Below are 27336 nucleotides of genomic sequence, written 5' to 3'. Positions count from 1 at the left end.
TATCCTCACTGGTTCTGCACACAAGTGTGCAGAATATTTGTGATTATATTCCCATTGTCTTTTATACTGAGATGTTTTAAGGGCTCTGACTCTTAATTTTTGATGGTTGAAGCTGAGAGTAATTCAAAGGTTTTCTACCCACAGCTGAGTCCATAACCTTATGCTGGTTATCAGCTCCCTGGAAAGGCTAACACGGTGAGCAGTCAGGCTGCTTCCCAGCTGCTGCAGTTGGTAGTGTGTTATCTTAAATCACCATTGATTTCTGCTTATGTTAATATGTCAGGCTGTGACTTCTAGCAGCTCTGAGCTCAGAGTCACAATCCTTGCTCTACTGAGGAAGTTACCAGCATCATAAAGTGGAGATAACTAAGCTCAGAGTGCACTCAGGTTAATCCAATAGGAACCATAAATAAAATTGCTAGATTAATTCTCTGTGAGTTACACTCTTAAGAGTGCAAGAGTTTGCAGTATGCTTTTGGTACTGGCCTGATGAAGCCTGGCAGTTCATTGCTAGAAAGGTAGTTTCCAGCAAAATTAAAGAGCAGCCTGGACTCTAATTCACCCAGTGGATCAGCCAACATCAACCTTAAGTGCCTCTGAACTGCGCTGCAGACAGGTTTAGTCTGCACACTGCCATTGAGGAAAGAATCCATGTTAAATCTTGCCTTTGGAGAAATTGCTAGAGTTAGTTGTGGTATCTGGATTCAGTCCTGAATTTCCCAAAGTGGTGAATGTTTGGAACTGCAGTCTTTAAGAAGTTCAAACTCTAAAACAGTGGAGCCATTTAATAAAGCTCTCAGCAGATCTGATTAGCTCAGGCTCAGTGCAGCACTGTGTGGCTTCTCATTCAGAGTGGGTTTTCATCTGGCTGGCTCTGATGTGGGCAGAGCTTCTCATCAGCCTGGAAAATACTGAGTAAACCTGCCAAGGTCTTAGAGTGCTGAATAATGCAATCATAACACACCTCTGCAGTGTTTACAATATAAATCCAATTTGTAAATATCAAATACAGGTTTGTACGTGTCGTGTTTCTCATTCCATATCTGGTATTTCACATTTTCTTACTAATCGCTTCAAACATCTGGAGTGTAAGAAAAGGTACATATGTAAAGAGGTAGGCAAGGCTTTACCTTCTCCTTGAATGCTTCCAGCTCTGCATCTGTAATTTTCCATGGAGTCTCTCGCTTTAATTTCTCAGCAGTTGTTATATCTTTGCAGCTTTCATGGAGACGATATGGTTCAATCATCTCTTCAAAGAATTTCCAGCTGAAATAGGAATTACAAAGGAGGCCTTTGCTGCAGGGTATGAACTCACTAACTTATTTCACAGTCACTGTGTATGACAGGCCTCGCTGATAATAATTGCAGCTGAAAAACGTGCAAAGTCTTTAACTGTTCTTTGCTACACTGTGCCCCAAGTTATATCTGTGCCACTTCAGGATGTTTGGGTTATTTGAGGATAATTAAAAGGTTATTTGAGGATAATGAAACACTGCGTTTGGCAGAGAATTTTCTGCATTTTCCTGGCTCTGATAAAAATGAGTTCTACAGTAACTCCAAACTGGTTACTAATTACTAATTATTTGTTACTAATATTAACAATGAATACGGGTGGCATAGTAAATATAAGGTTTTCTTATTGTTTTATCTCTAGCAAGACCAATCACTGGACTGATGCAGTTGTACTGATCATTTTAATGAAATGGATAAACAGGTGATATAAATTTCCTATGGTGAGGGGATAAAAGAAATGCTGTAGGTTTTTTGCTACATGGGGGCTCAGATTTGTGTTCATTTCTCAACTTCCCAACTTCTCCACAGACTTCCTCTGTGAATTTCATTTTTTTTCTTGAAGCTTTTGACTGTCATCATCTGGAGAAACTTCCTTGCTTGCTGCACTGTTGAAAGTTTTTTGTCGTCCCACAGAGACCTGAGGGAGTTTCTCTTGTGTCAGTGTGAGTGTATTTCTCTGAGTGCTTTGTGCTGACAGACCTCACTGGGAAGTGAAACGGGAGACTGGGCACAGGCTGGACTTTATGGCCAGGGTGTCATGAGATGGGTTAAAGGCTGTGATGTGCAGCATTTAGTGTGGCTGTTGCTAAGTTGTCAGAGTTTGTCAACACCCTTGCTCTCTGTTTCAGTATGTAAAATAGTGATGATCCTCTTATTATCAATGAAATAAGTGGGATGCCAGCTGGAAGAGAGGTACAGTGGCCTAGAAAGTGTCTGGTGAGCACGTTTTCAGTGGATCTCTAAGATCAAGAGCAATACTATGAATTGAGTTTAGGATGCAGTTATTCCATGAGCAACCTGCTACAGACTTTTGTCTACATGAGCAGAATAAATAGGTGATTTCTGTGGAAATATGTTTTAGAAAGAAAGGACTTTTAAGATTTTATTTTTGTTTTTTTAGCTGACACAGTTGGAGCTCCTTGAGCACTGTTTTACCAACTTCCTGACCTCTGCCTAAGATAAGTTAATTTTTTTAAAATATCGAACCTTCATTATATTTGAATGATAGGGAGTATTATAATGCTGTGCTCATGGAAAGAGGAAATATGCTTATGTTTGGCCAGAAAAATGTTATGAATTCATTATAGAAGCCAGAAGGTTGAGTTGACATAGATGGTAAGTTTACAGAAGAACTATGACTGAAGTCTATTGCAAGCTAAATAGATATGAAAAGCTCTCATAAAATGCCTGTTAAATTTAGTGGCTCCTAAGTATGGTGTCTAATTAGTCTTTATTAAAATTCTTATAATTACAACATAAAGAAAAAGGCTGCCTATGGTTTTGACCCTTTGAATGTTGATTGTTAAAAGGTTCTTTTCTTTTTCCTGTCTTGGTGCTTAAAAAATTATTTCAATAAAGTGACAGTGTTGTTCTCTGTAGTGTGTTTTGGTTTTTTGTTTTTAATACTCAACATAAAAGGAACAAGCTCCAGATAAAGGCTGACTGCTAAATAATGGATTTTGTTAATGTTTCTTACCTCTCTTTGTTGGGCTTTATATTGATATCACAAATGATATTAATATCAGCAAATTTTATTCTGAATTTGCTTAGGAGTGAAGCCATCCTGAAAACAAAAGAGAGAATGTTTTATCACTGTACTTCTGAGTGCCTTGTATCAAACAACACTCATAAATGGGTTAGACAACTGCATTTGATATCTTATCTTTAACTATATGACAAATTACTTTAAATGCTTTTAATGTTTCAATTTCCGATTACAGAACTGGATTAATGTGATTGCTGTAGTATAATTCATTTAATTGATGATGGATGAAAATGACAAAAAATGGAAATTAATAGCAGACAGAGGGCAGGGTGTTTACATTTGGGGAAAAAAATGGTACTGTAAGTATATCCTAAGGTTTGAGTTATAAAAGAAAAATATTCAAAATGCAGTAGGGCAGAATCCTCCAATACTTACAGAAGGCTTTCTGTTATTCTGTTATTATCAGAATTCTGTGCATGGAGTGTGTACAACACTGGTAGTGTATGTGTTGGGGAAAAAAAGAAAGCTGATGCACAATACCTAAAGAGTCTTTTTCATTTATGAATTTATATTGATCTACTCACATGTGGTTTTTGCACATTTTCATAAAAGAAAATACTTTACTTTTCTGCCCTGGTTGGCAGAAGGAATAGTTTATAGCTTTGTGTGTGTTTGTGCTAAGGTTAGAGAGGTTTACTTAGGTCAGTTTTGCCTTTGTTTGAAGCACAGTTGGGATCTTGTGGTTCTTCCCCACACCTCCTTTTTTTTTGTATGTAAGCTTTGGAATTTGAAAAGGTCAGAGAGTTCCTAGGAGAAAACCATGGTAGAAGTACATATTTGTTTGTGACCTGAGAGTTGACTCATTCTTTTTTATATATATTTAAGAAGAACATACTGCTTGTATAAATCTCGATGTCCCTTGGGGCAATCCTTGTTTTGAACAGGAAAAGAGAAAAGTCTCAACTTCTGTGGAGAGGTTTTAATATTTGGGGAATTACATGCTAGTAAAAGTCCAGTTAAATTTAACTTCTGAATTGGCTGAAAATGAGCTTGACTGATGTTGTTTTTAACTGCTCTTTGTTAAGCAGTTGCTGATTTTCATCCCAAATTGAGCTGCTTCCACCAGTGGTGAAATGGTTGTGCCTCTAGTGTGTAAAGTGCTTTGGAAGGAAAGGTCCTGTATACAATGATGATAAAAAGAAGTTAATATTAGTACCTTTCATTTGCTTGAAGGCAAATGATGATTATGAAATCTGGACTTTTTTTAAAAAGCCGAGTAAAATCAACTTGGTCCTAAAGTTGATTAACTTGCTCTTTAACTTCTTTACTTTTTAGCAGAGTTAATCACATTTATGTGAGCTATCTGTATGTGGTATTGCATATGAGAGTTTCATGTGCAATTTCACTTGCTGTTAACTGGACGATCTCATGTAAATCCCATAAAAGTAATTATATTCTCATTATGAAGTGCAGACTGCTCTTCTTAGGGAAGGGAATATGAGCTATTAATGGGAAAAAGTGCTGGATGTGAGTTTCCTTTGGTAATCACCATTTGCAGAGCCTTGAGGGCTATGCCATAAGTTCAACACCTTTCTGCCAAGTATATCTGTGTTTTTTCCTGCTGCCCACAGGACAACAAACCGGTTGTGCTGGAAAATTCCCAGCTTCCTGCTGCGTATGAATTATATTCAGCACCATTCAAAACTGAACAGTGAGATAAACAAAATTATATTTACACTAGTTTTTCTTCTTCAATCCTATTGACTTTTCCTCCAGTGAAGATCCTTAATTTACAATTTCTCCACTTCTTCCTGATAGTTAGAATGTAAGGAATTAGGATTGTTAGACCTGGAAGTACATACAAAATTACAGGAAGATCAGATTAGTGCATCATGTGGTAAAAATTCCATCCTTCACTTCAGCAGCATTGGACGTAAGTTAATTTTAAAACATGTAATCCAGAAATATAATTGAATATATGATCTTAAAAGAAAACAGTTTAAAGCAAAGTCCCAAGTCTGTTTTTATGTTTGGTAATGCAGAAATCTCTTTCCCTGTGGTTCTTATTCAAATTCCTTACCTCCGTCATCGAACAGCCACCAAATGTCAATTGTTCCTTTTCCTTGCTTCTTTTTAAATTGAGTGCTGGCTTCTAGCAGCTTCTGATTGAATTCACCCACATGCATTGACTGCATGGTGTTAATGGTGCTCTCTGCAATGGGAAAGAAAAAAGTGTGGAGGGATGTCTGACAAGTGAGGATACGAGTAGCTTTAGGGAGCCAAACGGAGAGAAACCTTCAGGGAAATGAACTGTTTGTGACATAATTTCTATACTTTAAATCTGAAAAAAACCCCAATTACAGAGTGGATGCTGTGGAGTTTTAATGTGCCAGCACTCACAGAAACCAAAGCTTGTGGGATACATTGTCACTAGATTATAGCATCTTGAAAAGGGTTGTCTGATTATTTGTTCTCTGTCTCTTTTTACTTAATGTAAAATTCACTGGGGCCTTAAAAAGCAAGTGGGAAATATCTGATAGATTTTAGAAGTAAGTGTATCATTTTGCATCATTTACAAGCTCAGCTGTCTTGTAAAACAGAGCTTTCCCTGGAAGGCACAGCCATGGTGGATGAAACCAGGATGCAGTGGGAGCACAGGTGAAGCTGAGGCTGGAAGGCAGGAAACACAGACATATATGGCTGCTTCCCTGGGCTGGGCTGGTCCTTGTTAATTGAAAATAAATTCTGGTCCTTGCTGCTTGCTTGGTTGGCTTCAAAAGTCATAGTCTTGACTATGCACTAACAATGTCTTCTCTCATTGCAGCTTTTGAAGCCCGTGGCTTTATTACTGCTCCTCTTTCAATGATTTCAAAGAGATGGTGTCAGAGCAGTATTTTAAATGGAGCACACAGGCTTCTTTAGGGTTTTACTCTGATCTGCTAGTTTCTGAAAATGCTTTGTTTGGTTTTCCTGTGTTTCTGGAGTGTGTACAGGATAGTTCTAAAGCAGTTCTAGCATCTCTGCTGGAAGATGCAAAAACTCTGGGGAGTATGAACATAAAAGCAAAACAGAGAGGCAGGGATATTTATTATCATAATCTATCTCATGTAGAGATACAGAGTATGCAATATGTATTTCCTTTATGCCCTTCTCAACTAAATCAAAAAGGGTAGTTGAAACAGAGGTGTACACTTTTGTTGGAATTGTTGTAAAAATATATTTTACTGAAGCCTGCAAAATGAACTGAAGTCTGCCAACTAAAGAATAATGATATTTTATGTTTTCAGTCTGTAGATCTTCCTGATACCCGTGGGAGTTGAATGCACAGCCAGATGTAATAGTCTCTGCAGGTGAAAATTCTGAAAATACATGTCTGTGTACAGGCATGGCTTCAGGTGGGTCATTACCATTACAGCCTAGCAGTTGTGAAATGAGACCTTAAATTCTGGCTGTATTTCTGTATCATTTTACTATATCTGAAATGTAATTTTGATTTCATCACCTACACATTTAAGTTATGTGTTAATTAGTTATTTGACAGCATGCTGTGCATGTACTTTCAGTACTTTTACCACCTTGTGCATTTTTATGAAATTATGCCTGGAATATAGAGCAGTTGTGCTATTTTTACCTGGTTTTCAGCTGTGTACTGAGTTTGTGTGTGTGTGTGTTAAGTAAAGTAAGATTGCTTGTTTCCTGAATATTGGGCATATGTTCCTGTTTTCTTTAAAGAGGAGGAAAAAAGGCCTCTGTTTAAAAACTGAAAACACCCAATTAAAACAAAAAACAAAACAAACAACCAAAAAAATCCCCAAACCAACTTGTTCCGTATTCATCAAAGAACCATATTCTATTTTTGACAAATAGAATTGAACATCAGCTGAGCTGAGAAGTTTATCTAGCAAAGGAGGGGAGAAAATTGGTTGTGTTTTTGAGATAGTGTGTCCTACAAGCAGAGGATGTCACTCTGTGCTGTGTTACAGGGCTGTAGCCACCGTGACAGCTTTGCACAAGGGAGATCCTTTTCCAGGGGCTTCTGTATGGCTCAGGAGCTTTTGGCTTGCAGTAAAGTCCATTTTGTATATTGGTGAAAGCAGGATGTATTGAAGGGTCAGGAAGGAGCTGTCATTTTGGAACTTACCCTTTTTTGTTTCATGTTTTGAGATATTGAGTGTGCTGGCTTTTTTGAAGAATCCACAGATGCCTCTTTTTCCTTCTTCAAACTCATTTTCCTTAATGGTGGCTTCCAGTGCCAATCTCTCCTGCTCCAGCTTCTCTAATTCCTCTGTATATTGGAAAAAGTAAGTGAACTGGTAACACATCACTTTCTTTTTTAAATTAAATCACTTATTGAACTAATGGTGGTGATGTAATTGCCGTTAGGGTACTTTGTAGACAATGGAAAACTGCTGGGAGGAAAAACTCTTCTAAAATGCTTCTTTTTTGCAAACTAGTAGGGAGGAGGAAGCTGAACTCGGCTGTGGAAGGCCTAACTTAGGGTGCCTGTGCCTACAGCAGTGGGGTGTGCTACAGTGCTACTGAGCTGCTCTCAGGTTTTCTCTTACAGATCAAATTCAGTATGATGACATTTTATAGTTACATGAGATATTATTTATTGAGTTATATTTGTGGATATTTGATTGGTTTCTTTAGCCAAGAATTTGAAAACACAATAGAAAAGCTGTTTTCCTAAAATAAGAGAGCTCAGATATTGAGTTTGAGCCTATGGGTCCCTTATCTAAGAACAAAGTCACACGGTTTGGACTTTGAGATTCTCAGAAATATGTAAGGATCCTGAATATGCCATCAGCTTCTATGCTAAAATATTTTTAATTTTTAAGCATTTGCTGTAAAGATGTAAGATTTATCTAACCAGTCCTGTCAATTTAGTAATATAAAAGAACAATTTCATCTTACCAGTATTAGATTTTTGCTGAGAAAATGGTACTACATGTTATTGTGGAATATATTATGGTGAGGCCCTAATTAATGTGGTCCAGGCATTTGCCTGCAGAAAACTTTTTTCGTAAGGAAAACTTCTATTTGAGTAATACATGAACGAAATGTTCACTTAAGTAAAGTTCCTGTAAAGTTCTTTTAAGACATTATGTTAAAAAATAAACCCTCACCAGGTGGACATTGTTAGCTCTGCTGGCACTCTGAGTTGCCAACACAAAGAATATACTTTCTTTTACTCTATGATCCATGACAGCCATGTGCTTCTGATTATCAGACACGGTGATAGTCACAAACTTAATGGTTACTCAAAACTAAAATTTCAGTTTCTCCATTGAACATAGTGCTGTATAAAGTCTAATAGAATACAGTGATCTTTGTTTTCCACTACAAAGACTTTGTATCTACTTCAAAACATTTCTTTGTATTTGAGGGTTTTTCTCCCCGCCCCAATCCTAATTCTTCCTGACTCCTTGTGTCTGACCAATTGAAGAACATTTGTTATTTTGTAAGAGCGCAGAGCTGGTACTTTTTGTATTTTCACAAGTGTTGCAATGACTGTACGTTTTGAGCAGTCAGTTTCTGATTTGCATCAAGCGAAGAGACAGGCAGATCTCCCTCAGGTGTGACCAAGGGGAGAAGAAATCTTGATTATCTTAGAATTTTTTCCCAAGTCCCCGTGGCTCTCCGTGCACATCGAGCTGCCGGTCTGCTGAGCGAGCGCTCGTCCACCTTGCTTTTTAAAGGAGTCTCTGGCGCATTTAATTCTGGGAGGTGATTTGCTTTTGAGCGTTACCTCGTGCTGTACCCCCGCTCTTTGCCGGGGTGTTCTGCGGGCTGTGCTGTGCCCGGGCGGTGTGCGCGGCGCTGGGCGGCAGCAGAGAACTGCGCGGCACCGGCAGGGCTGAGCCTGGGGCTGGCCGAGCGAGCACACAGACTGACACCACAGAGGTGTGGGGGAAATTATCGTACTGAACACCTTGAGAGCTGTTCCCTTCCCCGGAAAACCTCAGGAACAAATAAGACCTCTGTGTGCTAAAGGGGAAAAAAACAAAACGAAGGCTGCCGTTGTGTGTGTGGCTTTTGGAAGCCCTTCTTTTGAGTGCAGCTGTCTGCTTGCTCTGTCTCCCTCTACCTTTTCCACCCAGATGGCATGGATCCTCCAATGGTTCACAGAATCATAGAATATGCTGAGTTGGAAGGGACACATCAGGATCATCGAGTCCAACTCCTGGCCCTGTGCAGGACACCTTAAGAATCACACCCTGTGCCTGAGAGTGTTGTCCAAACACTTCTTGAACTCAGACAGGCCTGGTGCTGGGACCACTTCCCTGGGGAGCCTGTTCCAGTGCCCAAACACCCTCTGGGTGAAAAACCTTTTCCTGATATCCAACCTAAACCTTCCCTGACTCAGCTTCAGGCCACTCCCTTGAGTCCTGTCATTGGTCATGAGAGGGAAGAGATCAGTGTCTGCCCCTCCAATTCTCCCCTCATGAGGATGTTGAAGACCACGATGAGGTCTCTTCTCCAGGCTGAATGAACTAAGTGACCCCAGCCCTTCCTCATAAAGCTTCCCCTCCAGACCCTTCACCATCCTCGTGGCCCTCCTTTGTACACTTTCTAATAGCTTAATGTCTTTTTCTATATTAGGGTGTCCAAAGCTGCACACAAGACTCAAGGTGAGGTTATGGTGTGTTTTTCCATTTCCCCTGAGATATTCACTGCTAACCTAAGGAAGAATGAACAGAAAGGTGAAGAAGAATTGATGTTTCCTGTGGGTTCTGAATTTTTGCATGAGTGGGAACTCTCTGGGCCCCAGAGTTCTGCAGAGGTGGTACCGAAAGTGCAGCTTCCTGATTCCTGCCAGTCCCAGAGGACTCAGGTAAGCAGAAGGAGGAAGATGTGTCAAGACCAGGAAAGAAACGTGCAGCAGAGTGACAGGTTGCTGTGGCACAGCATGTTTTTTTATTGCTTTAGTCTGTGCCTGTGCTGGAACTGCTCTGGGAGTTGAGTTCTCTGGAGTGCAGAGCCTCTTAATGTGTGAGGCTTGAACTCCTGTCACTGCCAGTGATCAGCAAGGATTTTGGGCAGGATTTAAATTGCAGAAGCAAGGAGGAACTGTAGAAGTCATGAGTGTAGGAACTATCCTAGAAACCAGATGGTGACTCTTAGGGGTGCTTCTTGTGCTGTGCATGTAACCAGAACAGATATTCAGCTGTGGAGTCTTACCTTGAACCTGAAGGACCTGAGAGATATCAAATCCTTGGCTAATTCTGACAATAATCACCCCGAGCTCAAAATCAAAGGCATCACTGGAAAGAAAGAAAAAGAAGCATAAATATGCTTTTGCATTGTGCACGTCAGGGAGGGAAGCTGCTTTGAGAAGATCAGTAGAGGTGTCACTGTTCACAGGGAGGCCAGGCAAGATAAAATTGCAGAAGGAATTGCCTAAGATTAAGTTAAGTACTATACATTTTCTTCTCTTATTTAAAAGAAGGCTATGATTGGAAATGGGAACAGATAGGCTATTCCTGGAATGGAGCTTTCAGACAACACTTTTTTAGGAACTAGGTTGCCATTGGGTAATTTTTTCTCCCTACTCTGAGGAAATAACAGAGCTGAGGTGGGGTTTGTTGCTCTGCAACTTGCTTATGGTGAGGTTTGAGCAAAAATCTATGAGAAGCCTGTTTCTAAATGACTGTTTCCCAGTGAAATCCCAACCCACAGAGCTGCTGAGCCTTAGGCACACATGAGATTTGAAGCAAGGCTCTTCCTCTGTCTCCTAGGCTTAAAAGAAGAATTCTATGATGTTCTCTTATTCCCTAAGTATGTACATGATGGTTGTTTTTCTCTGAGCTCCTACCCACTGAAAATTGGGAAAATGCAGCTCTGCAAAAGCCCTGCTGACAGCAGAGCAGCTCCTTCAGTGCTGTCAAGCCACATCAGCTCCGACAGTGCAGATGTTTGACAAGCAGATCCTACTGGGTGTGGGAAGCCAAGGAGCCTTTTTTAATGGGCAGTAACTTCTTTTACAAGGGTAAATGTGTGAGCCCAGATTTGTAGGTATTTATGTTGTTTCTACACATTCTGTATGTCCATGCTATGTTCATCTGGTCTAAGAGGAGTGAAAAGGGAGGTGCTGAGCTGACTTACTGTATAACGCCCACATAGTTTTCAATTTGTGTGGCAGGTGCACTTCTCCAGTCCTTCTTAAATCCAATCACCAAGGTATTTGGTTTCATTCTGCCCAAGCCTGAGGCCTAACAATGTTAAAACACAGCTTAGAAAGGTACAGACACACACACACACATGCTTTTAACTGTAAATGAAAAGTAATGACAAAAGATAACTGAAGTAATGTTCTGGAGACACTTACAATGAGATTGCATTTCATAAATGCCCTTCGTGCTCATACCCAAGCAGAAATCAGAAAGATTAGCTTTAAATCATTCCAACTAGAAATGATTTTAGATGACATAAATGTGGGTTTGCTAAATTAGCATTCATTTGCATTTCTTCTGACATGCTCTCATTAAAATGGTTCAATAACTTGGAATCAAGAGAGAGTTCAAGAACTGTTTGCATGCTCATTCTAACATAATAGCATAAAGCTTTTATCAGCTTTGGAATACTCCATAGATGAACTGAGTCTGAAGTCTCTTAAAACACCTGAGACACAGAGAAGGCACAGCCTCCTAAGAATACTTTTTTTTCCTTGAATTTGGAAACTGTTGCTGTTCCATCTGCTGTATTCTTTCCAAAAGATTATCCAAAATCAGGTGAGCATGCTTTATAGATACGTCAAAGTATCCTTTTATGTGAAGCATTACTGTTTAGTGTTAAATTATGGTTTATAAACAGGAAGAAGAAATGGTTTGTCAGGATATTAAATTGCCTCCAAAACTGGTTCTGGATGCTAAACCTGGGCAAGGAAGGGTAGTCAGATCTAGATTCAGCTGACTTAATTTTTGTAGAAATCTAAATACTCCGTGTATTGGGAACCTTCAGGAGGAGACACACAAAATCCCAGCTGGTCAAGTTGTTACACTTGCCAATTTTTACTACTAGCAAGCAGAAAAGAGGTAAAAACCGTTGGAATCTTGGTGGGTTTTTTGAGTAGCTCTGATATATCTGCACTGTTTACATTGAAATGAATAATTGTTGCACATGACCTTAGGTTACAGTAGTGATGATATGGTTTTCCTTCTGTTTGCTGGAAGGGAATTATTTGTGGTCCAGTAGTTGATTTTGGCAATAGTAGTAATGGAAAGGAAGAGATCATCAGACTGTAACAGTTCTCAAAAACATCAGAGGGATCTCCTACTGAGACAATGTATAAACCCAAGATGAAGTGTCTTTGTGAGGCTTTGATAGAACAAAGGGACCTTTATTAATAGCATTTCATCTTGCTCAATTGTACTGTCCATTCAGCGAGCGCACAGAGAGCCCTGGTAGGCTGCCAGTGGGTGACTGTTACCCAGAGTATTTTAGTTGGTTCCCTGCTGTCTCAGTTTGCACTGATGTCTTTTCAGCAGTGTATTTTGTGCAAAGGATGCGAATTTTCTCTACACTTTGCCTCAGTACCTGTATGTTTAAATATTCATATATATGAAGGAGGGGAGATGGGAAATATGAAAACAGTGTCTCTGTGCCTTCATTAAGGCCATTTTAAATGGACTGTTGGAAATGATCTGCTGTATTCTTGGAGTAATAGAAAAATATTGCAGAGTTTTATTTAAATGGCCTCCTCGCTGTTTGCAGAAAATGTATATTACACATTTTCAGTTTTCATTTAATGCAAAAACATTCTCATATATTTAATATGCTGTGTAATACCAAACAATAGAATTGATTTGAAGTGTATAAAGTGTCAGCTGCAAAGACATTCATATGTTGCCCTGCAGATGCCTCTCTTTTTTCATAAGTGTCTTGTTCATTTAGGAGAGAATCAGTCTGCCTTGTCTCATAATGCCACAGCCCAGAACGAGATCTTTATGAAATGATCTGTAATATAATATTCATTTATATTATGCCCCTTCTGCATTCTGCCCCGAGAATGCCCCTTCTGTCTATAACATTATCCATCCATACATACACAGGGCTTCTTATCGAGTAAACAGTAATGCTTCACATAAAGGGATGCTTTGATGTAACACTCCTCTGTGTGTTCTGTAAACAAAAAGCTTACTTGAAGAAGACTTTTGACTCCATCTCTGAAGCTGTCAGCTGCCACTGCTGCATAAAAGGCTTTTCTTTTGTTCTTTGTGAGCCAGGCCTGCTTTTTTTCCATGCCACTGTTCATCTCCTTAACACACAGCTTGCGTGGGCCCTGCATGATACAATAAAATATTATTAAGGTTTTGTGTTGTACATCACACAGTGATTTTGAAGGAGCTACCTGTGAGTTCTGCTGTGGGAGCAAATGGAGAGAGCCAGAAAAACACATTTCCAAAAAGGGTCCACAGAGATTCAGCCCTTTGAAAAGAAGTGTGCTGCTAACATAATTCACGTTCTGTTCGAGAGGGCTGAGGCTGTTAATGCTACTTAAATATAGTGATTCTGACAGAGAGAGGGACTACTATGGATTGTAACATCTTGAAAAAATATCTAAGGTATGATAAAGCATCTCAGAGTGAATAAAGTCCCTCCCTGACTTGACTATGTAAAAGAGCAGATCTAAATATACTTGTTTAAGCTCCTATCTACTAATAGTAAGAGAAAAGAGTTGTGCAATACAATTAAAGATGCAAATGCCTTTGACACCAGTTTCTTTCACTGGTCATCTGGTAAGTTAATGGGACAAAAATCCATGTGCATATTGGAGTCACCATACATGGATATTATGTACGGAGGGTTCGATCTTGGCTGTTTGAAGAGCTGGGAATAGTAACTTGAACAATAAGTTTGATGTTTCCTTGGGGGTAAGGGGGGAGAAAAACAAGGTTTACCCTTCTTGCCTGTCTCTTTAAGGAGAGAGAACCTGAAGATGTTTTTGCAGCTGGCTTGCACAATGTTTCTGCTGGCCAAGGGGCCAGTCCCACCCTTCTGTCAGGGGACAGCCTGTCTGTGTCCTCCCCTGCTCCTGCTTTGCACCCATGGTAATGTCTGTGCAGTTGTACAAGGAGCGCAGTGAATTTGCAGACTGAAGATTAACCTTGCAAAAATAGTCTGTGAAGGCAGGGAGTAAAAGCAGGATAGTCCTTTTTACTGGAAACCTGGACTGTTCAAGCCAACATGCATCCACAACCTCAGACACAAGTAAACTTTAAATTGTCTTTACGTTCAGTTGCTCTATTTATTTTGCCTATTTTTGAACTATCTGTCACCATGTTCCTGGAAAGTTTCTTGCTGCTTTTTGGAAAAAAGGAATGGAAAATGCTCTCTCTGGCATGGTGTCTCAAAACTTCATGCATAGATGACAGCATGTCAGCTTTTGAGGCAAAATATGCTGGATGTTACATTTATAGCTGAATAGTCTTGCTGTATTTTATGATATATATTGTAGGCTGCTCTTCAATGTGGTTCCTAGGAATTTTATCATCATTTTTTACTACAATTTTGCAAATCGTAGAGGTTCATTTTGTCACATTTTTATTACCAAGCAAATGAAATTTCACTTAAGTTGCCAAAGAAATAATTTAACCCCCTCGCCCCAAAATAATTACAATGCTTACACTAAGAAAATAGACTTAGGGGGTTTTGTATGGACAGGAATGAAATCTCAGTTTTCCTTAGAAAGCACTAGTATTAGAGAAACATGCCTAAGAATTCAGAAACATTGCTGAAACTCAGCTTTAGGAAGCTGCATAGTTTCAGGATCTTGTTGGGATTGATTCTCTGCTTTTACTGCATGTGATGGGAAAGCTAACAATAATTACAGTAGGGAAGAACTGGGACCAGTCACTCTTTATGGATTGATTTGATTTGAGAAGAATCACATATGGATCTTCTGTACTCCGTTTCTGCAATGTGGCAGCATCAAATGAATTATTCCTACACTCCTGTAGAGCAATGCATTATCTTTCCTGAAATGACTCTGTTATCTAGATTCTGCATCCCCATTTGTTGCCATGAGCTGGTGTTTTTTTTCTTTCTTTTGCTTTCAAAATGAAAAGGTCATTGTAATATTTAAAACACATTTTCTCTCTACATTACAGACCTACCTATTTTTATTCTGTCCTAATGAGAGACTACATCTTCATCCTCGAAGATACAGAATTTGCTGTGTGTATTTATAATTAGAAATTTACTTTTCTCCTCTCCTTAGATCTCAGAAGAGCATGTTTATCCTCAGAATTAGCCTTGTAACAGTTTTGGAGGAACCACTGCAAATTACTGAGAGCTGAATTACTTGCCAAACCCCAAGACTGCAAATCAGTGACAGAGCTAAAAATGGAGCCTGGGTAATTTGACTTTTGCACAATAATCCTTCAAATTTTATGTGTTGTGTGGTTTGGGGGTCTTCTGTATTCTAAGCCTAAAATCTTTCCTTGTAATATTCTGTTCTTTTCAAACCATTTTTTTGGTCCATCTGCTATGAACTCTGAAATGCATCTCAATGAGGCATTTACCAGCAGGCTCCGTGTCAGCTGATGTCTTTCGTGTCAAGGATTATGACAGAATTCCTTCTCAGTGCGAGTCTCTGTCATGGTCTGCCCAGACACAGAGCGGCACAACAGGAACACCGTGTGCTGAGTGAGAGTGGAATGTGCAGTGGGGACCTGCAGCACCCACTGGGGCTGAGTTTCCAGATCTGTCTGAGCTGACCTTACCATGAACACTTCACAGCAGATGCACAGCCCGTTGTTCTTGGTGAAGGTGTGTGTGATGTCCAGCAGAGCAGGCCTGATCATAGGAGCTCCTGTTAGTGCTATGCACTGGGGTCTGTTAGGAAGAAAACAAGCTGTAAATATTTGGCTGATATACATGTTCAGGATAAGCCATTCTGCTGTTTACTGGAGATCTTACCTGAAGTTTTTCACGTGGTCTTCCACCGTAGTTAATGCCAGAGCGCTGTCTAAGGCATTAACAAAGTAAAGAGCCTGTGTAGAGGAACCCCAGTTTACTTCTGCATATAATAGAGATAAATAATGCATATTAAACCATGGACTTTTCCCTGTGTTCTGTTGCAAAAGTCAGCAATCATGTTCTCTATGAAACAAAGCAGGGTATATTCTCTTCTACTTCACAGATACAGACTTGTTGTTCTTTGTGCTTCTAAATAGAATAGGTTTTGTTTGTGTGATGCAAAAAACCCCCATGCAAGTAAATGTTTTTGACAGGTGCCTTGTGACAGGTGTGTTCTCCTAGAGCCGATGATATATTTACAGGAAAGAACCACAGGCAATTCCAATGGGTATGAAAACCCAGATAGGGAGGACACACAACAGTGCAGCAATACAGAGAAAAGAATAACAGCCTCAGACCAGGTGTTGCTGTCCCCAGCTGGGTGCAGTAAAGGCACATCTTCTCCTGGGAAACTTGTCCCTTTTATTTGTGTTATTTTCTTTATACTGCAGAAGTAATTCAGGTGGTTATCACTGAAATCTGGACCTGGGTTAGTTTTGTCCTGGATATGAATAACCAGACTGTCTTGTCTGGTACTGGGGCTGTATTGTATTAGCACACAGATTTCTGAGGACAGCTCCTGTGACTTGCTGAGCTACTAAGCAGTTTTTTTCCAGCAGTAAAGTGTGCCCATCTTCTTTTGATTTATGGAGGGATTGTAAGGAGGTGCTGGAGGATGATCAGTTCAGGAGTAATTCAGATTGCATTTTTGTTGTTGTATAATGGGCAGCAGGTTTACATTTTGAGTGATGACTCTGAATGAGTCAGCTGGGAGCACTGCAAAATTCAGGTAAGGTTTTGTGTGTGGGTGGAAAAAAATTATGAGTGATACTCAAGTAAAACCCCAAATGTCATAAAGATGTGGTGGGAATAAACTAGTCTACTGGAATGTTTACAGAAAGCCCTGAACCATTCTTGAAGTACTTGTGAAACAGGCAAACATTCACCAGACTATCAGCTTAATCTATATTATATAAAGTGGAATTTAATGGGATGCTTCAGACTTGCCTCTAAATAAAGATATCAGAGAAAAAGTAATTGCTAATTCTGTAAGCAGAATGAATTCCTTTAAAATCCAGTCTGGCTATATAACATATACACATAATAATAGCAGAGTTTGGCCTTACCTGGCTTCTTATATGTTACATAAATATACAAAAAGAGCTCAATGGCATAAGTGATGAGAGCTGCCCACCAGTTGATGACAAACATCACACCACAGCATAGCAGGGCTCCAAAAAGTGACACCCACATGTTATAATACCTGAATGCAGGTCTCCAACCTGTTTAAAGACAATTGAGAAAATTAGAACAGCATAAAATACACGGATGAAAGTGTGATTGATGATTTTTTGTGCATACAAACCCATGTGCAGTTTGTTTCAGGCTCTGTCAGAAGGGGTGGGAGTGATATGTGTGTTGTATCAACAGATACTTTTAAGTGTTGGCTGCTGTAGGTTTCAACACATACTGAATATTGGGTCTTACAAGCCTTCTGCTATTTCCTACTGCTTTGCTCAGCGTGGCTTTGAGTAGCTATTCTGTTTATAGGTATTTTTCAGAAATTAAAGTTTACTGGTTCAGAACATTACAGAACATCAGAAACAAATTTTCCTGTAACTCCAGGTAATTGGTGACTCTGTCCTTTTGATGCATATACACACAACTTATTATTGGTAGCTGAACACTTGCTGAGAGGAGAGTTTATCCCACTGTACTGTAAGTGCACCTGTCTAAAATTGGAAATCGCCTGACCTCACTGCAGAAAAATAAAATCATTTGCAAGTGACTTTAAAAAGGTATTATTCCTGCTGCTCTTCAGCTGCAGCACTGAATCCATCCCCTGCTACCAATTAAAATGATGAGGCAAGCAGTGAGCCTCCATGGTTTGCAGGTCTCTGCCAGGTGTTCTACAGAGCACACTCTTTGGAGAGGGAAAAACACACAGAAGATACAAGAAGGGGCTGAGAAACCCTGTCTTGGATCATCTTTGTAATGAGGGAATGGGAAGGACCTGCTGTGAAGAAATTTGCTGTCCTGCAGCCTTGCAATTATTATAATCTATCACTGTGAATTGACAGAAATTAACTGGAGGAAATGAGAAAAGAAAAATGGCTGCAGTTCTGTCTGAAATGTTAAGCAGTGGTAGAGTCAGATGCAGGCAGATGAAGTCTATAGAGGTAATTGTTACTCAGCTCCAAGGCCATGTGGAGCATATCTGCATTTGTTCAGCTGTGCAGGTAATTAGCAGAAGTGCTCATCTTTTCTGCCCTCTGAACAAATGGCACCATGCAGCTCTATAGGAAGGGAGTTGATGGAGGCATTTGTGTTGCTATTGCGGTTTCTTCACACTGGAAATCAGAAGTATATTCCTCGCTCCTTGAGTTGAATAATTAATTCACAGCATCAGGAAATTGTCTTTCCTGTGTGCCAAAACCAGTGTTACTCAGCTGATTGACTTCAGTCCTGAAGGTGTCACCCCTTCCTTGATGAAGATGTGAGAATCACTCAGCTATAGCAGGGCACCAGCCTGAAAGCCACTGTGTTCCTTTGCTGCACAGATGTAGAGAGGGGATCTCAAGTTACCCCTGGACAGGCTCTCATTGCATTTCACCTTACAGTTCTGCTTCCAGGCACTGCAGAGCTGTGCTGGTGCTGTCTGGGGGACCTGCTCTTGCTCTACATGTTCCCCTCCAGGCAGCATCACTTCTACTGCAATTACTGTTTGTATGAACCTCCCCACACGCTTCACTGTAGATTTGGAGGAGAAGGACATGATTAATCCCCAGCACACCTTGCTTTATGTGGCTAGAGTTGGCACAGGCTTTTATCCACCCGTGTTTCGTGATAGTGAGGGGAAAAAAACACCCTTAGGAGGAGCTTTTTTTGCTCCAGTGGGATCCACTGAAGTATTTTTCATCCTGTACAACTGTAGGGATTGTAAGGACTAGAGCCATTATTTTTATCTTTTGGAGATAAATAAAATGTCTTCATATTCAATAAGAGCAGTAAAACATCTGATCACATAGCCTAGGTATTTTACACATGCTGCAAATTCCTCTGATATACAGTCAAAAACTTGCAGAGGTCAGACTATAAAGCCCACATTTAAATCACTGGTGAATGCAGACTCACCTGGAGATTTTGCGTATGAGGCATGAAAGCAGGAGAAGTTAATCAGGGCGTACGAAGCCAGGAAGAAATTGGAAATGATGGGAGCAATGGTATTCAGTTCAGCTGCAAGACATATACACAAGTCAGACATAGGCACCAGGTTCCTAGGTTGTTGGCTGGCTTTTTCCTAATGATGCATTAAATCTGAACATTGTCTGAATTTGTCATCCAGGGAGAGCTTGGGTATTTTACTGTCTTAGGAATTGAAGGCCACTTTGATATACCTTCATTCACATGAATTATGTCTGTTAATGCTGATTTTAATGACATTATGTGCTTTGCAAGGTTATATTTGATACTGTGATTCTACAGACTGTCTCCTAACAATGTAGATCTGGTATAAAGTTAAGAATTTTAAATACATAATTAAAAGGACAGAGGCTTTGCACAAAATATTTACAGTTAAAGCTTATTGTTTTGCTTTTTAAAATGGAAATCCGAATTATCTCTACTAGACATCCTATTTACTTAGAGTCAGACAGTTCAAATCTCTAATCTTGGAAAAACTGATTTAAAAATCCTCACACCCCTAAATACAGTAGCTGGGATTTTCCACCACCAGTGCTGGCAAACTGTGATTTGCTTTGGAGTTGACTGTGGGGAAGCCATGGGCAGAGCAGGAATTGTCTCAGGACTACCGTAGAGCTATGTGCAATATAAACTGGAAAACCATTTTCAAAGCTTCTGACTTTGCCTTATTTGATATAGTTCTAAACACTGCCCTCTTCCGGCAGAGTGAACAGGAACTGAAACTATGCAGCATCTTTGAAAATGAGCTGTGGTGGTGGTGAGATGTCACAGGAGTCCCTGTTGGTTTCTTTTTGCCATCATTAAGAATAATGGAACTGCTACCAGGACTTGAGTGTGCTTGAGTTTATGTCAGAGCTTACCTGACTGGAAATTTTTCTAACCATAGCTAATAATTGTATTAAAATAACAGTTTATTTAATTTCAGAACATGGTATTATAGCAGTTATTATATTATTATATTTATTACATATAATTATAAATATATTATTATACAAACCAATCAAAATGAATGCCATAGCGATCACGAAAGTGAGAACATATCCCCTGATGGGCTCGTTGTTTTTTCCATATCCTTTGGCAAAGAACTCGAGCCCTTTGTAGACGTTGTCCTTGCAGAGAGCCTGGTAAGAAATTAGAATGTAATTCTGTTAAGCAGTGCTTTCTTGCATCAGAAGTCACTGTGAGCAGCAGCCTGACAGGCTTTTGCTAAACAAGTTAGATCTATCTTAGTACTTCAAGTACATCCACTGCCATGGCACGTGAACATTTAAATAAGGTGATAAGACAATGTGCTACTATGTTATTGTGTAGTGGGAAACAGAAATACAGACATTTAATGCTTATTCAGTGCTTTGAAAGAAAAGATTAATTAAATAGTTCAATAGAATCTAAACTGGGGGAAATTGAAGCTCAAGTCATTGTCTTGGTATAAATTGTACAGGTTGTCTCTCTGTCCCATGTCCTCTGCTCCCATTCTCTCCCCATTGCTGCTGACCAGAAAATTTCTGGAAAGCTTGTTAGAGCAGACCTGCCAGCACCTGAATCTTATGGTCCTGAGGGCTCCTGGCACTCCTGTGCTTGCAGGATGCCTTTCTGTGAGAAGATAGAAGTGGTCCTGAAACCAGCCTTCAAGCTATTTATGAGACACATGCGTATCCCCACTCCTGCAACAAAGCTGAGCTCTGACCAAGGGAATATTATCACCCTTGAATGAGGATAAAACCTGCCTATTTCCACTGAAAAACGTTGTACGTACTGCTTTCCCTGCCTTTTCCTCCCACAGGTGTCAGTGTTGTTTAAATATATATTCCATTTGGCACATAGAGTTCAACTATATTTTGTGTCTTTGAAGTAAAACCGAGTATAAGGAAATGGATAGTTTAATTTTACCTGGAACACTTTGGGTGCGCTGACAAGAGATGCTAGAGCTGATGACAGAGTAGCTGAAAAGATGCCAGCTGTGATGAGAGGACCAAAGCCAGACACCATGCTCATCACCTTTATGAAAAAAAGAAGGTAAAAAAATAGTCAGTCACCTTTATGAGAAATAGAAGGTAAAAAGAATAGTCAGGCTTACATTTAGATGCAGATTTTGTTGACAGATCCATTTAAGTACTCTGTTTCTACGTATCTCTGCTTTTTGTGGTTCTAAATTCAATCTGCTACAAACCAACTGTGAAGTAAGGAAATACTATTATTTCTGTTTTAATAAAAAGCAATGGGGGCATAGCCAAATTTTTATTCAAGTATACAGTTGTCTGCTGGGGCAGATGAGTACTCTGTGAGATTTTCTCACCCCTTTATGGACTTACTGCTACAAGTAACAGCCTCTACTGGACAAGTAAATAGGCAGCTTGTAGCAAGAGAGGAAAATGGAAATGACAGGAAAAGGTACCAAAGTATGAAACGTGGTTGGAGGCACTTTATTTGGTTTGGGGTTTCCTTGGTTATTTAATATGGCTAAAAAAGAGAGAAAGTGCCTGGTTGTGTTGGCATAACCACAGTGCTGCAAACAGCAGTGGTGGTCACTGTTAGGCCTCCCTGAGCCCTCCTGGGGGGCTGGACTGCATTCTGTGACCACTGAAGCACCAGACAAGGAAACTAAAAGATAGATGGCTGTGGCTGTCACATGCTTTTTGGTGTGTGGGAAATAATCCAGGAAAGAAACCAGTTAATCCTGAAGATTTGTCAGATGAAGATACATTGTGCAACTCTGTTTATGGCTGTAGGGAGGTCGTTGATGTAAAGGGTGCCCCAGGTCTGGGCAGCTGAACTGAGGTGGGAGTGAGGATAGTAAATGATCCAAGAAAGGAAGGGAAAGTAGCCTGTGAAAGGGACAGCATATCCCTTTTAAGGTAGTTACCCAGCCCTGTCATTTAGCAGAGCCAGCTGGGAAAAAAGCAAGTGAGTTTAAAAGCTACAAATGACTAGTTGAAAAGCAAGTGCAGGTGGGTGGTGAGTTCCTCTCGCAGGCCATGAAGGACAGGGGCTGAACAGAGATCTGGGAGCTGTGGTTGTCAGGCTGCAGAACTGCTTTACTTTGATGCTTTGCCTATGCTTTATTTTGAAGAATAAAAATGGCAGACAGTCTCTCTCTGCCCTACAAGAAAGACCCCATTACTTCTTACTTGATTTTTCACTCAACTATTTTTGGATACTTTTTTTTAAAGAAGCCAGAACTCTGTTTTTTGTACTGTGACACAAACCTTTAACAGTGACCACAGCACCCCTGAGGTAAAATCACATCCATGTGTCAAGAGCAGTGAGGTGAGTTGCTCATCTAATAGTTCCTGAGGTCTCTGTTAAGTCTAGGCTTTCAGTTTGAAGATGTTACAGCATATACTGCTGCATGGGACTTGTTGAAAGAGGAAATGAAGACTTTACCAGAGTGCTAGGAAGGCTAGTGATGAGCAGTATGAAGGAAATGTGGAATGCAGGGGATTTTTGCCTTTCATTATTCCTGTAGTTCTTTCCTTTTTTAGATAAAAGTGGTTGTCCTGTTGCAGTTAGTTGTCTGTAAATAACGGGTTTGAATCTTTGTACTTATGCGTTCGAGTATTGCTTATGGTTATAAATGTTATGTCATTAGAACCTGAAAATTATTCATCAGCCCATAATCACATGGCTGACTTGCACATCTGGAAAAATCATAGCCTAGGCCACAGGCAGATGATCCATTGCAGCTCATTCCAGGTACAATTGTATCGTTGATGTTCCCAGTAGCATCTCGTACAACACAGGAGGCTGTGGAAACAATCATATATTATTATTTTCATTCCTTGTGACATTGGAAGAATGTTCTTGCCATTTGACTCTTAATCTGCACACATTTTGTACAACTGCTACCTTAGACTCATCCCAAGAGCAGTGTTTTGTGTTTGAGCAGAGATTTCTACCCTGCTCTATGACTTAGATTATCGTGGTGTCTGTAGGCAAATATTCCTTTCTGTTACTGTTAGAATAATCAGCCAGTTGACTAGTGAGGATTAGCATATTTCTGAGATGTGACAAGACAGAGATCAACAATAAACTGACTAAGTCAGAAAGTATATTGTCTTCTTGTCACTACTTTTACAAGTACCAGTATTCAAATGAAACAGGTCTGTGAGGTTCTTAGGTCTATCATCCACATTTTTTTGTTTAATAAGGTTAAGCAGTTGCTTTAGAGACCCTGATCCTCAGCCCTACTGATACGAATGTGATGAAAAAAACAGGAGAAATTGCCTATATTCTTTTTGTGTTTATTGATATTTATGTTGTCTTTATTTGCTTGCCACCAGAGACAAGAAAAAACACATGGAGGCAACTTGGAGTGCTGATCTCAACATCTTTAGTGGCCAAAATGTTTTTGTGATAACTTCAAATATGTCAAAAACACTGAGAGTCCCAAAATAATCATTATCTATTTAGGAAACCAATATGCAAACAAGAAAAAAAAAAAAAACTTCCCTGAAAAATACACAGCTCTGAATTTGAAATGCAGCTATTGCTTGTGAGAACAGAGCAATGTTCTCAAACAAACAACAGTGATTTATAATAGAAAGGAAATTTATAATAGAAAATGAAGAATGACTACTTCAACTTAAATTGCAGGGGAAATTTAGATCCAAATAATGCAATGACCTGAGCTGAGGCTTGAGTCAAGCATTCTGCCTTTTGCATAAAGTACAAGAACAACAAAAGTCAAGAAGACTTGAGAGTCATCTCCCAGAAAAGGAAGTACTCTGCAGGGCTTTCATACAGTATTGAGGTATTTGCTTATAAGAAAAGGTGTCATTTACAATCCTCTTTTTTACAGTAGTATTAAATACATAAAGAAAAATATTTTTCTTGACCAGGGATTTATTGTCTGCTTATAATGAGGATTTAACTGCATAATCCTCCAACAGTTCATGGCTTCAGTACAGGTCTCCTTTCTATTCATGTCCATTTTGTTGTCACCTCACATTCCAATACTGCAGAGCATGGAGTTGTGTATCTTCTATAAGACAGGCAACCGATTTCTGTCTTTGACATATGACATATAAAATGTGTTACCCTGTTTCTGTGATTCTCATGAGTGCTCAGTAAGACTAGTGAGAGCAAGCAGAAGCCATGTGAAATGTCAGTGAGCAAGGAACAGAAGATCAGCAGATTGATCAGAGGTTCCTTTCATCTTCACTTTGCTCATGGATACTATATGCTAGTGGTCTTTGTCAGCAAAAGTAACCATACAAGTTATATGAAGGTCCAGCTGCCAAAAAGACACTTTTGTTTCTGCTGATTGCTGCTCTTTTTCCCCTCACTGTTTTTACATACGGTAAAATCAAAACTACTGTCTCTCTACGTCATAAGTTCACAGGATGAAAGAGCAGTGAGGTTAATCATTCATTTGCATGCCGAGCTTCCAAGCTGAACTGTACAAGTGAAGCCCTGGAGCAGAGGTTCTGTACTCACCTGCACAAATGGCCACGGCAATGTAAGCAATGGTGGTGATCACGATGGCCAGCATTGTCCCCTTGGGTATCGCGCTCTGGGGATCCTTAAAGCAAAGCAGGGACACGACAGATGCTGTGAGTTTGTGGGCTGCAGTCTGATGGCATTTGCATGCTGGGAGTCCTGCCACACTGTGGTGTGGAGATGCCCTTAGAGGGTAGGTTTTTATCACTTGACCTACAACAACATTTCAGGTCCCAGCACACAGAGAGTGTGAAGTGGTCCTGTGGAGCAGTGCTCCTGTCCTGGACACAGTGAAGGATATTCTACAGGAGCAGAAGTCAGGTTTATTGCAGCAGGAGGGTCCTGATCTCTGCATTTCTGAGAGCTCCAAACTCTCTTTACATTGTAGTTGGCTTTATTTTAATGTTTAACGATGTAATCAGTAAATAGTTACTGCACCAACCAGCAAACTCCTGTGGATGACAAGATGGGACCGCTTTTGGTTAATTGGTGAGATGGAGGCAGTGACCCTGTACAGAATACAGTACTTCTGTGATTAGCAATTACTTATTGTTAGTTGGGTCTTCACAACAGCTACTTTCTTTCACTGTTTTGACTTTTAATTTAGATAATTTAATAAGGCTGGGTTATAATGCTTACAGACTAGATCACAACAATATCGGCTTCAATCATGCAACTCTGAGTCCAAAGATATGCATTGTACATTTTAAAGGGGTTTTTAATGCTAGATAACCTTACAATTTAGGGTGTGTTTGTTTATGCTAGGGAGCATTTTTTATTAATTGTCTTCTTAAGTTGCTTTAGTGAGGTTTTCTAAATCAAAAATGCATTGAATTCATTTTAAGTCACAGACTTTTTATAAATATGGTCATTGCATGGTTAAAAACAGCGTGAAACATGGATGAATAGCTTAACTGTGTTAATAATTAATATAATTTTAAAATGAGGTAAAGATTTATTGAGCTGAAAAATAGTTGTGAAGTCACTTGATCTGCATTTAACACCCTTTGCTCTCAGACCATGGCAACTTCATGCAGTTCTGGTGTGCATATTTTAGGTCATCTAGAGTCTAATGTGGTTATCTTAAACTCTGTAACATTAAATCTTAGGGTTAAGTCTTCTTACAGCTTTACAACTTTTAAATTAAACACATATTTGCTATGTTGTTAGCACTTTAGGGGCTACTCCAAACCCTACTGAAGTCACCAGGAAGACTATTTGTGTTTGTAAGTAGGCTTTGGACTAAGACACAATTTGATTATGTAGTGGCTGCAGGAGCATGTATGAATGTATTTGCAACAAATTCTAAAGAAAGTTTGGTTGGTCAATATTACACTTTTTGAACACTCCTTAGCTTGTCTTTTAGCTTTCTGGAGAGGCTGGTTAATTTAATTAGACCTGTCTAATGCATCTAAACATGCTCAGTGGGGAATCTGCAGCCTGGAGGACTTGCTTATAGAAATCCACTTATTGTCAAACTGAAACAACTGCAGAGATCCAAGGGGAGAACTCAGTGTGCTCAGATTCTTTCTAACAGCTTGTGAAAGAAGTGCTGCTGCTTTGGGAGCTGCCATGTAGAGAGAGCACCATATTTGGCAAAAGAATTATTTTTGTTTGTTAAAAGGATGGAGATTGTGTGAGGCTGATTCAGTCTCACTGGGCAGAAGTACAATGATTTTTGGTTTTTTTAATTAAAACTGGAATCTCACTAACACTATCAGTGGCTCAGTTTCAATGTAGTTCTCTCTGTGCTTGGCTTGAAAAGAAGTCCTTTGAAAACAAAGGAGATGAGGCATCAGCTCAGTGTGAGGAAGGGAAAAAGAACTGGCTGTCAGGTGTGGTAGGATGTGGTCAACTTGTGACTCCTCTGCCAATACAGATATAACAGACCTTTGGATGAATCCTTAGGATATCCAAGGCAATGGATTTATATTAGAAGGCCAAATAACTTCTTTTGACATACTGGGGTTATCAAGCTGAGAGGGACATCTTGTTGGTGACTTTTTTTTTTCTTTTTAATTTTGGGGCAGGTTGGATGTTTTTGCCATGGAAACTAGAGGGCACTCGAAACTAAATCCCAGTCTCTAATTTACCTGTAATTTTAGATGCTGGAAATACCATCCCCTACAACTGCTAATGGCAAGAGGAGAGTGGGGAACTGACAGAATGGCCACAGCAAGACAGTTGGTCACTCTTGGACCTCCTTCCCCTTTCTCTTCATACTCTTTTCTTTTGTCACAGCTGCAGACTTGCAGCTTTTCCTTTGAGCAGCAGTAGTGACATGGGATTGGGACAAACTTGCTTTCATTAAATGCCCTGTTTGCTCTGCCCTTGCTTTGACCCTGAATACAAAAGGTGGTCTCTGCCAATTCCTGCGAGTACAAACATGAGCTTTACAGGTATGATTTTTGGGTTGATGTTTGGATTGATGCTTACAAAATACAAACTCCAAGAGATAAACAAGTAATTTCTCTTATGTAATGTGCTGCTAATGGACCATTATTGATATATTATTACAGGTTATTGAAACATGCTTTTAAATGACACAACAACCCAAATCTTACTGCAGTGTTTTCTGTAAATAGCCACAATGCTTATGAGAGAAAATGTGAACTGATATTTTCAATTAATAAAATAGGTACTTTAAAAGTGAAAGTTTTTCTTCCCAAAAT

General features: G+C 39.7%; 1 protein-coding gene and 1 long non-coding RNA gene across 3 annotated transcripts in view; one reads left to right on the top strand and one right to left on the bottom strand.

Moving 5' to 3' along the window:
• The window catches only part of SLC12A1 (solute carrier family 12 member 1), a 44071-nt gene that overhangs the window by 2694 nt on the left and 14041 nt on the right, over positions 1-27336 (bottom strand). For both annotated transcript variants that reach the window (XM_050309118.1, XM_050309117.1), the window contains exons 9-24: positions 24662-24746; positions 22818-22969; positions 21116-21223; positions 20223-20346; positions 19157-19258; positions 17149-17304; positions 15923-16022; positions 15727-15838; positions 13143-13283; positions 11108-11214; positions 10184-10266; positions 7140-7283; positions 5079-5210; positions 4735-4846; positions 2990-3076; positions 1131-1266 (exon numbers count right to left, since the gene is read on the bottom strand). In XM_050309118.1, coding sequence (XP_050165075.1) covers positions 1131-1266; positions 2990-3076; positions 4735-4846; positions 5079-5210; positions 7140-7283; positions 10184-10266; positions 11108-11214; positions 13143-13283; positions 15727-15838; positions 15923-16022; positions 17149-17304; positions 19157-19258; positions 20223-20346; positions 21116-21223; positions 22818-22969; positions 24662-24746 — 1881 coding nt within the window. The remainder of the gene's footprint in view (positions 1-1130; positions 1267-2989; positions 3077-4734; positions 4847-5078; positions 5211-7139; positions 7284-10183; positions 10267-11107; positions 11215-13142; positions 13284-15726; positions 15839-15922; positions 16023-17148; positions 17305-19156; positions 19259-20222; positions 20347-21115; positions 21224-22817; positions 22970-24661; positions 24747-27336) is intronic.
• Positions 4282-27336, top strand: part of LOC126636691 (uncharacterized) — a 45386-nt gene continuing 22331 nt past the window's right edge. The window contains exons 1-4 of the long non-coding RNA XR_007628113.1: positions 4282-6393; positions 7163-7299; positions 9605-9836; positions 15222-15357. This is a non-coding gene — a long non-coding RNA (uncharacterized LOC126636691). The remainder of the gene's footprint in view (positions 6394-7162; positions 7300-9604; positions 9837-15221; positions 15358-27336) is intronic.

Source organism: Myiozetetes cayanensis, unplaced genomic scaffold, assembly GCF_022539395.1.
Source record: "Myiozetetes cayanensis isolate MyiCay16 unplaced genomic scaffold, myiCay2020 scf14, whole genome shotgun sequence".
NCBI lineage: Eukaryota > Metazoa > Chordata > Aves > Passeriformes > Tyrannidae > Myiozetetes > Myiozetetes cayanensis.
This window is presented reverse-complemented; position numbering and strand designations above follow the sequence as displayed.